Consider the following 10,675-nt stretch of genomic DNA (forward strand, 5'->3'; position numbering starts at 1 on the left):
TTGTAATGTAATTTAAGTAATGCCATGTTATCTATAAAAAGGTAAGCTTACAAGGGCAAGGGGTTTTGTCTGTATTGCTTATTGCTGTCTTAAACAGTGGCTGGCACATGATAGGTGCTCAATAAATATTTGTTGTATAAATAAATGGATAAATAAGGAACAGTGAAGGGGCAGGATCACAAAGGAGACAACTGTGTTCGAGGAGGCATTTGGCCACACGTACTCAATCGTTCCCTGAGAGGCTGAGTTGGGGCAAGTGGAAGGACACAGTCAAGCCGAGGTGACCAGCCTTTAACCAGCACCTACTGTGTGTAAGCACTGTGGTGGGTGTCCTGTGTTCATTATTCAAGTTTGGTATCAAATCCCCACATGAAGTTACTCCATTTTACGGATGGGGACACTCAAGGGATTAAGAAACTCATCTAAGGTCACCCAGCCCAGTAAATGGCAGAACTGGGATCCAACTTAGTCTGTCTGATTCCATCAAGAGAAATTTCCTGAAATAGTCCTCTGGTAACAGAGTCTTTTGTTTCTTTGGTTTCCTACCTGTAAACATGGGAATTAATTTTTCTCATCCTTCACCCAATTTTTGTCTGCTGAGAACGGAAATCTGGAGAGATTGGAATGCAACCATTACAAGATATGACCTTTGCAAAGATGTAGTTGAAAAATTAGATCGCATTGTTGAGTAATGTTCACAAATAAGTGAGTAGAAATTGGGGCTTGGTTAAATCCAGCCGGTAGGGATGAGTGGGGTTTTATTATGCAGGACTCTACACCAGGCACTGGTTTTAGCATTGTTAATTGTTATTATTATTTCATATCCTCCCCTAGGCTGAGACCATAACCTCCAAGCTCAGCATATTATGTCTCAATAAGAAAAATATTTATGGAGTATCTACTAGGTGCTTGAGGGTAGATCAAGTAGAGAAAACAAAGCTCTCTGCCCTTCATGGAACTTCTATTTTAGTAGGGAGAAGTAGACAGGAAATAAATAGTAAGCAAAAAACCACGAAGTAAACTACATGGTATGTTAAAAGATAAGTGCTATGGAAAAAAAAAAAATAGTGCAGGCGAAGGGACGTGGGAATTCAGGGTGGAGGGGGGAAGTTTGCATTATTAGGTCCAGTGGTCCAGTGGGGCCCCCTTGAGACGATCAACTTGGAACAAAGGCCTGAAAAAGGTGAGGGTGGCAGCCGAGGGGTGTTCTGGTGGGAGAGCGATCCAGTGAGAGAGAATGGTGAACGATGCTGAGCTGGGGTCGTGCCTCGTATATACGGGGTACAGCAAAGAGCTTGGGAGAAAGCTAAATTGGGGGGTAGCTTCAGGGTAGAGACACCAGATACCCCAATAGATGGGTTACGGGGGATGAGGTAAAGTGAGGAATCAAGAATGAGTCCAGGTTTAATCTTTCTTTATATTCTCTCACCCTTATTCTCTTCTTAGTACCTAGCATAACTGAGTATTCCCCCAAAGCATCAGCAGTGAAGTCTTTGGAGATTTAGCTAGTGCCATAAAGTCTCTGCATCGGGGTTTCTTCAGCCATAACATGAAGGGATCTTCGAAATCATCTTTAAAATCCCTGCGTGTCGATTTCTGAATGGTTTTTTTCCAGGAGTCATATTCCGATTGCTTGTTTTGCTTCTTTACCTTCTCCCTTCATTCATTTATTCATCACGAGTCTTTAAAACATGTCCTGCAACACCAGCACCTCCCAGAGCAACAACGTATATAGATGCTGAGGAAGCAGAGACTAGAACCTCTGCCTTTCCACAGCTTGCAGTCTTCTTGCTAAAGTTAGATAAGAACACAATTAGCAAGGTGAGAATTAGAGCAAATTACAGCTAGCAAAATACAAATGGTACCAAAGAACAAAAAGCCATGCAAGCCTCAGTGGAATGGCAAGGTATAGGCTTGAGTAGATGCAAGCATGTACGTAGTTGGGGAGAGTCAGCAATTTAGGGAACCTGAAAAAGTGGGGGAGCGTGGTAAAAGGTGCCCACATGCTCTGGGGGAAGGACAGTGATGGTATGAGATGAAGTGGGATTGAGAGGGGAGGCTGATTAATGGACAACTGACCACACAGGACAGAGGCGTTTGGGTCTGAGCAGGAGGCAAATCTTAAGGAAGGAATAAAGTCACGAAGATGGGACTGGCAGCTGATCATCCTGGCTGTTCGGTACTATGGAAACTAGAGTAGAGGACTCGGGAGGTGGGAAAACCAGCCCAGGAGACCGCTGAGTTACTTCTGGATCCTGGTATCTGGAATTCTGGCACATCACTCATCTCTTCTCCAGAGTCTTCCATTTGTGATGAAATGCTGAGCTTTGAGGTAGCAAAGAAAAGTTCATGAAGGAAAAAAACTATCTAAACAAGGAGATGAAACTTTTCCTATATTGTTAATCCAAATTTTAGAATTGAACTCTGTTCACTTGCAAGATTTTTAGTAAGGAGCTCTTTAAAAAAATTTTTTTAAGTAGAATATGACCAACTCCTCCATTACTGGTCGTGAGCCATTCTGCAAACAACATCCCCAAATTGAGGTTCATGGCCAAATTCATTTTCCTCTATGCAGTTGTAGTGGCGTGATCTGCACAGTCGCTGCATTCATATATGTGTTTACTCTAATGGGCTTTGTGTGGTTCAGCTGGGCTTGGACACCGGCCCCTATAAACCTAATAAAGCCCCACATTTATCCACTCCTCCGTTTCTGATTGTATTTCATAATGTGTTGATATTTCCAGGCTAATCTTGCACAGCTATTGAGAGAATCTCAGGACCGAAATAAACATCTGGGAGAAGAAATTAAAGAACTTCAGCAAAGGCTTGGAGAAGTCCAGGGTGACAATAAGGTACCGTGAATATTTAAAGGGAAAAAGCTCTACTGAGTAATTGTGTGCCGGAGGTTTATGTAGAGCACATCAGAAAAACGTAACGCAGCAGTTGCTGAAAAATTTGTTATAGATTTTTACATTTGCAATGAAAATTCACAGTTGAGCATCTCTTATCTTTATGGCTATTCCTTTTGTGTGTACGTGCGCACGTGTATGCGTGTGTTTCTGGGGTGCTCTAAAATATTGTCACAACCCATTGTAGAAGTTTCATTATGTTCAGCTTGGTGGTGAATAATACTGTGGTTGAGGATGAAATAAAACCCAAATGCTATACTTTCCCTCTTCTATACAAATAATAGATCTGTGGCTCAGATGATTTGGAATTATTCACATTCGGTTTTGAATTTTAAGTAGTCATCTTACTAATTATGTTCACATAACCAATTTATTTTATTGCTAAATTTGGCAATTTGTATGGAACATTGCTCAAAATCCACTGCTTGGTATTAATCAAACTCCCCTGTTGGCAACGTTAATTATAAAATATGAACTCATAAACTCCAAACTAAATGCATGCACTCTCTCTCCCCGCTGAAGCTATGAGCGAAAGTACAATTGAGAAGAGGAAGGAAAAACTACCGAAGTTTAATTCTGTCTCCACAAATAATTTCCCATTTTGCCAAGATAGATTCATTTTCAACTCCTTGTCAGAGGCGGCGTTCTCATTAGAGATGGCCATTGGAATTTAACTGAAGAAAACTCCATGTAGAGAAAGAGCTGCTTTCTTGGGAAATGTCTTTTAAACATGACCAAATTCCTTGACAAATTGTCATGACGTTCACAGTTTCTGGGAGTCGTCAGTTATTGGACAGTACCGTTTTGAAAGATATTCTCTCTTGAAAAAAAAAAGCACGGAAGCGTATGGTCTCATGAACTCTTCCATCACAGGAGATGGCAGAGGACTGTGTACTGCCGGCTTCGGCGGCTCTGTCTGTGGGAAGTCTTCCTTATGCAGCCTCTTCTCCACTTAATCTGCCTTTACAATTTTTTTTAAACATCTTGGATTTAACATATATTTGAAAAACTAGGCTCTGCTATTTCCAGTCATGAAATAGGCGGTGGGAGAGAATGCTTAAGAAAGGTTCTAATTAACACAGGACAAGCTAATCAGGCCTCTGGTGTGGTTTTAGGCATCACTGAAAGGATTTAAGCTCTGTAACCTAGGTGTTTGGTCAATAATTAAAGGCCAGACCTCCTTAGTCACATCCTATGCGATAACAGCAGGGCAAGGTTTTCTAGAGAATACAATGAAGTATGTGCAGTAGTTTCTATTAAATCCATAAAAATAGGACAAGAATTTCGGAAACATTATAAACCCACAGAATACTGTAACATTTTGAAATGTGATTTTTGGATTCATGGTTCTTCTTGACTGATTTTTTCTTTTCTTCTTTCCTTTTTTTTCTTTCTGAGCTATCCCCACCTCCAACTTTCCTAAATATACCTCTGCCTGATCTTTGGTCACTTTTAATTGTGTCACTGTTTAGGCATGAGATATTTTAGGAATTGCAGCTGATATGTCAAGGAGAGAAAGGGAGGGGGTGTGTGTGCGCACTAATGTGTATGTGTGTGCATGTTAGCATGAGCACATGCCTCTGTGTGTGTGTGTGTGTGTGTGTGTGTGCGTGTGTGTGTGTGTAACAATAAGCCCTAGTCCAGGGCTTCTTTTGCATTGTCTTAGCTTCATGATTTGCTTGTGTTCTGGGCCTTTATTCCAGTAGCTGGACACATTTATCAAACTTTGTTTTCTCACCCAAGGTTTAGAATTTAGTGACTCATATTCATGGCCTGTGAAGTAATTTGCCTGCCAAAGGTGCGGGGAAGGTGTTATAATGTTCAACAGACCCTGTATCTCAGTGTCCAGCCATTCCCCCTGAAAAAAGACCAACTGCCGCGAACCCCAGAGGTTTCATTTATTCTCATTTGCATCTAAAGTTATAGGGCTGGTTTATTTTCAGCGCCCAGTGAGTCACAGTCATCCCTTCCCCTCCCCCCACCCCCAATCATCAACATTAAGGCCGGATTACTCATTCGATAATGACACAAGGCATCTTGAAAACCTCACAGGCCCCTGTTCAAAGGTGGCTGTGACTGTATGGTAGAGAACGGGTTCATTACGTTGTTTTAATTTATCATGCCGCTCTCTGCTCCAGCCTTTCTGTGGACCGCTGAATCCATTCCCACCTTCTTGCCCCGGCGTGCTAGGCCTTCCATGATTTGGCCCCTACCGACTTCTCCAGCCACATCTCCAACCACTGGCGCCCTCACACGTCAGCCCTGCGGCGCTCATTTCAGCCCCTTTGCCGAGCTCTTCGTCCTTGCGCCTCGGTGCCCGGTGCTCTCGCACCTGCCGTTTGCTCTGCCTGGAACACTCTTCCCCGCCACTTGTCCTGCCAACTCCTGCTCATCTTTCACATCACAGGTCAAATGTAGCCTTCTCCAACCAACTCTTAGGAGCAGGTCCCACACGTGCCCACGGCACCCTGCTCTCTCCCCTCTGCTTACACTGTGTGCCCGCCCCCCCTCCCCCCAAAGGCCAGCTCTCTGCAGGCCCACTTCCCGACGGGCATACTGCTGTACCCCTAGGAGTTGGCATTCTCAGTTCCCAATATGTAGACATTATTTGATAAATGTTTATTGAGGAAACGGAATGGAATAAATGAATGAGCGAATGAATACAACGAATGAAAAGAAAAGCGAAAGGATTCAAAAAAGAAAAAAGGAAAACAAATATGCAAGAAAATAAGTGGCCTGTCCGCCACTCTGGTTGTTATCAGTGATGCTCTTCTTTGCGGGATGAGGAATAGTTTAGAAATCTGGAGAAAGGAGCTAGAAAAGCAAACAGTTTCATCAGGGAAAAAGCCAAAACCAAACCAAACCCAAAGTGTGGGACCTTAGGGAGCCCCCGAGGAGAAAACTGAGGGTCCAAGGCGGAGCCTCGGCGCACGTGGGGTAAGGTCCTGCTCACTGGCTGGCTAAAGCCCGTTAAATTCAAGGATGCTTAATAATTGCTGTTGTTGGGCTCCTAACTATCCTCCTTTCCAAAAAGAGTGGCCGATGGCATCATTTTATGAGCATCCGTTAAAGTGGAAGATTTTTATCTCTGAGTTGCCATTTTAACCGATGACCCTTATCCATATTTGGGAAGCCCAGCTTCTAGATGTTAAGTACATTTAAGAAACAAGGTGATAGGAAATTACTTGCCTTGGATATTTTAAGGTAGACTAATTTTTCCATTTGTTCAGCTAGAGCCTTGTAACCCTACGTGCCATAAAGCATTTTCAAACAGCCTCTTGAAAGATTTGTAGCCACCCTAGCTTACAAACAGCTTAGCACTCACATGGGTTAGGGGGGTGGTTTCTGTGACAGCCTGGAGGTCCTGTAATCAAACACCACCTGCCATGTCTCTGAACAGTGTCCAAGGATTTCTCGGGGCTTGCAGATGGACACAAACCCCCAATGCAAACCATAGGAGAGGTGTAAAAGGAGAAACCTACTAGATACCCTCCCCTGCCTTCATAATTACAGTTCTGAAAGGTTAACGAGGAAAGAGAGGCCTGTGGGGATAGGAGGAAACACAGCTCCACAAATCATCCTGAAAAAGCCTTCTGTGGATGTGGAGTGGCCCAGGGCCCTCAGGGTGTCAGTGCATAAGGAGTAAGGACCAGTTAAGTATGGGGAAACACCCAGACAATGCTGCAGGATGCAGCTCCCCTTCCTGCCCCAGCATCTGCCTGCTTCCTCTGCTGGGCATTTAGAAAATAATGGATTCAGGGAAAGGGGACCAGGAGGAAGAAGGAGGTCTCGGCGAATTTAAGGATTATGAAGAGGCGATTAACAAAAACCAGCAGAGCACATGTGAATCCCAAATCTCCAGAGGTCAGCGGGTGGACCAGCTAGGTCTTCAGAAGAGGAAGCCTGGCTGGTAGTGCTTTGCTAATTTCCATTGCATAGATACTGAGGCCACGACAAACACCAGGCTGCTGAAGTGAAGTCACGGAACTTGGGGCTGGAGAGATTGGCGTTCCCGGAGGAGCCAGCTCCAGCCCGCCGCTGCCGCGTGGCGTGGCCTGCTGCGGGTCCTCGAATAATGTTGTTTCGTTCAACGTAAGGGAAGCCTGGCTGGCAGTGCTTTGCTAATTTCCATTGCATAGATACTGATGCCACGACAAACACCAGGCTGCTGAAGTGAAGTCACGGAACTTGGGGCTGGAGAGATTGGCGTTCCCGGAGGAGCCAGCTCCAGCCCGCCGCTGCCGCGTGGCGTGGCCTGCTGCGGGTCCTCGAATAATGTTGTTTCGTTCAACGTAATTTCATAACGTTGAGGAGAAAAAAATAATTAATTCCCAGTCGGGGACACTGTCTATGTGGAAACTTTACGTTCTCCCCTTGTCCGCGTGGGTTTCCTCCAGGTCCTCTGGTTTCCTCCCACTTCCCAAAGATGTGCACGTGAGGGGAGTTGGCATGTCCACATTGTCCCGGCCTGAGTGACGGTGTGAGTGGTCCCTGAGATGGAAGGGGGCCCTGTCCAGGGAGGGTCTGGCCTGGCGCCCTGAGCCGCTGGGCTAGACTCCGGCCACTGTGACCCTGTCCTGGAATAAGCAGGTTGGAAAATAATTATCTCGTTTTTATGAATTTTTCTCAAGTGTGTGTATAGCTCACCTTTATTTAAATACTTAATATGGTAAGCATTAGGGTCTTCATTTAGAAGTTCGGTGATGTTTTTGTGATCAGAAATAGGCCGTAGGAACTTAACTTTTGTTTATATCAATTAGCCTATTGTAAAATTGGTTTCGTCGTAGTTGTTTCTCTTAAAATCACAGTTTCCAAGAATCTATTGATGACATGCAGTGAGGACTTACCATATGGTCTAATTAGTCCATGTTTGGAAATTTTTAAACCCAGGTTTATATTCTAGCTCTGCTGGTTACTGACTATGTGGCCTCAGGCAAGTTTTCTATTCAGGCTTCAAGTTTCCTCATCTGGAAAATGGAAATAATAACACCTTGATAGAATTGTTGTTGGGTTTCATCATTTATTCATCAACACATGATTGAGAGTTACTATATGTTAATTAAGAGCTGAGGCTACATCAAGGAATAAACAAGACAAGGCATCTGTTCTCACAGAGCTTATATTCTAGTTGGGAAGACAGACAGTAAGAAAATAAAATAGAAAAGTAAGATCATCAGACATTATTAGTCCTGGGTAAAAAAAAAAAAAAAAAAAAAGCAAGACAATGAGATTTAATGACTGTGTGTGCGTGTGCAATATTGTGTTTGTAAAGGGTGCAGCATAGTGCGTGTCACCCAGTCAGCGCTCCACCAAGGGTAAATGTTCCTGGCGACTTTAGCATGACACGGGCACACATTGGATTAGAGCTCTCTAGTCTATGAATTCCACTGGGGATCTTTCAAGTTTTCCTTCCTGTTGATTGACTGTTTCCAGTTAACTGAGTATGTGCCTCCCAACAAAGACAGCGATTGGGGCGAGAAGCCTGGCATCTGGCAGATGGATCCCATAAACTCAGCCCTCCTTATCACCTCTCCAGACTTTGCCAGGACCAAGCTTCACTGCTTTGGTGCAGAGTTCCTGGAACCTTCGTGCATTTTGTGTGCACTTTGTGGAATAAGCACCTAATAGATAGGCCAGGAGCTACAACTTATGTTCCTCTCGAGACAGCCAGTGATTTTCTTGTCCATTTGCTTTTGTTTTTCTTCATTATACAAATTATGGAACTTTAGTGCAGCACAATAATGCAGTGCGAGGTATTCAAAAGCAAGGAGGTTCAGGCGGCCAGCTGCTCCTACCCGTGTCATGCATTCGAATTTCCTAGGCCTCTGCTGGCCAATTTAAACGTAGCTGTTTGTGATATTGCATTAACACAGGGTTTTGCCCTTAATAATGCGCTTTGTGTTACGCCAGCTGATGGTCTTTCAGTACCTCTGTTTTATCTGGTGTTGGCACCATAAAACGATAGAGCCCTTCTGTGACCATACCTCTATTGATGAGGGACTTTTGGATGGATTTAACGAGCAAACCAATTAAGTCAAAGCCATGAGCCAATAAAGATGGAACAGTGAGCATGCAGGTGACTAATTAAAGTATACTTTGTTTAAAAAAAAAAGTGCTCAGCTGTGGATGTTTGTAATAGTCCAGGGTGAGGGATCAGAGAGCTCTTTGTAAATGATTCTTCTTTATGCTTCAAAGAAGCACGGAGATATCCCATCCCATAAGAAACCCAATGACGAGGGCACTCTAATGAAAAGCTCTCACCTTGGGGCATTATAGAAATTAATTACGAAGAACTGAAATGAGCAGTAAGGGACCTTCGCTCTCTCCAGCCCCACCGTATCTTCCTCTAACTGGGATCTTAATGGCGAACTATAGGTAATGCTCAGCTAGTTCAGTGAGCAGCCAGACTAGTCCAGCATTCCCTAATGTTTTATTGGCACAAGAATTAGACACATTTCATCTCAGGGACCAAATCTGAGCCTGTCCTGGTTTATATGAGCTTGTAGCCTGGATGGCCTGTGCGACCCAGCAGCACCGTTTTGGACTTTAATCCCATAGACCACGTGTCATAACACTTCTTAGAGAACTGGTTCTGAAAGCTGTCTCTTCCCAAGACTTATTTGATAGTACGCCATACCCAGATTATACTAAATAAAAAATAATCGAAGCAGCTTTAAAACTGCTTGGTGAGACGCTATAAAGATCGTGGCTCTGAGAGTAATGTGTGCTGAATGGTCTGAAGGTAATTCAGGGGCTTCCTGGCTGTGTAATCTTGTGTCAGTTGCTTGACCTCTCTGTGCTTCAGTTGTTCACATCTGCACAGTGGAGATAATAGCAGTACTTGCCTTATGGAGGGTGTTCAATTCATGTCAACGCATCTTTATTGAAAACCCAGCTACGTGGTGTGGGGATAGGACAGTAATCAATGAGTCTCTGCTTTCACGGGGCTTCTATTCTAGTGGGGAAAGGTGGACAGTAAACAAACAAACATATTTCACAGATTCTGAGATGCACAGGTTTTCACATTTGAACACCTCTTCATGGTATCACGTCATTATGGCTGGCACTTTTTATTCTTTTTAGAGTTGCATCATGGTGAGTCTTAAAGCTGGTGGGCATTCTGTTTGATGAAGTACAGCAGCCCTCCCTTATCCATGGTTTTGCTTTCCACAGTCTGTTACCTGTGGTCATCCCACGTTCCAAAAATATTAAATGGAGAATTCCAGATATAAACAATGTATAAGTTTTTAAATGGCGTGCCGTTCTGTAGCGTGATGAAATCTTGTGCCAGCCCGCTCCCCTCCACCCAGGACGTGAATCATTCCTTTGTCCCTTGTATCCATGCTGTAGATGCTCCCCACCCATCAGTCTCTTAGTAGCCATCCCAATGATCAGATCGCAGTATCCCAGCGCTTATGTTCAAGTCACCCTTATCTTATTTAATAGTGGCCCCAAAGTGCAGGAGTAGTGATGCTGGCAATTTGGATATGCCCAACTAAGAGAAGCCGTCAAGTGTTTCGTGAAAGTGAAAAGGGATATGTATGTATAGGAAAAAAACGTGGTATATATAGGGTTCAGTCCAAGGTTTCAGGCATCCACTGGAGGTCTTGAAACATACCCCCTATGGATAAGTGGGGATTACTGTACCATATAATATGTCAGCAGGTGCTAAGTGCTAAGTAAAAAAATTACTTAGGGTGCTGTAGAGTGCAGCCTGGGCAGAACAGGGGGCACTGTTTATACTGTGTGGTCAGGGAAGGATTATC

The 10,675-nt window shown here is 43.9% G+C and overlaps 1 protein-coding gene across 1 annotated transcript in view; it reads left to right on the forward strand.

Moving 5' to 3' along the window:
• Positions 1 to 10,675, forward strand: part of CCDC149 (coiled-coil domain containing 149) — a 66,604-nt gene that overhangs the window by 13,788 nt on the left and 42,141 nt on the right. Inside the window, exons 4-5 of the mRNA XM_025051830.1 lie at positions 2,745 to 2,852; positions 5,100 to 5,229. Of these exons, the coding sequence (XP_024907598.1) occupies positions 2,745 to 2,852; positions 5,100 to 5,229 (238 nt within the window). The remainder of the gene's footprint in view (positions 1 to 2,744; positions 2,853 to 5,099; positions 5,230 to 10,675) is intronic.

Source organism: Pteropus alecto, unplaced genomic scaffold (assembly GCF_000325575.1).
Source record: "Pteropus alecto unplaced genomic scaffold, ASM32557v1 scaffold5, whole genome shotgun sequence".
NCBI classification, from domain to species: domain Eukaryota; kingdom Metazoa; phylum Chordata; class Mammalia; order Chiroptera; family Pteropodidae; genus Pteropus; species Pteropus alecto.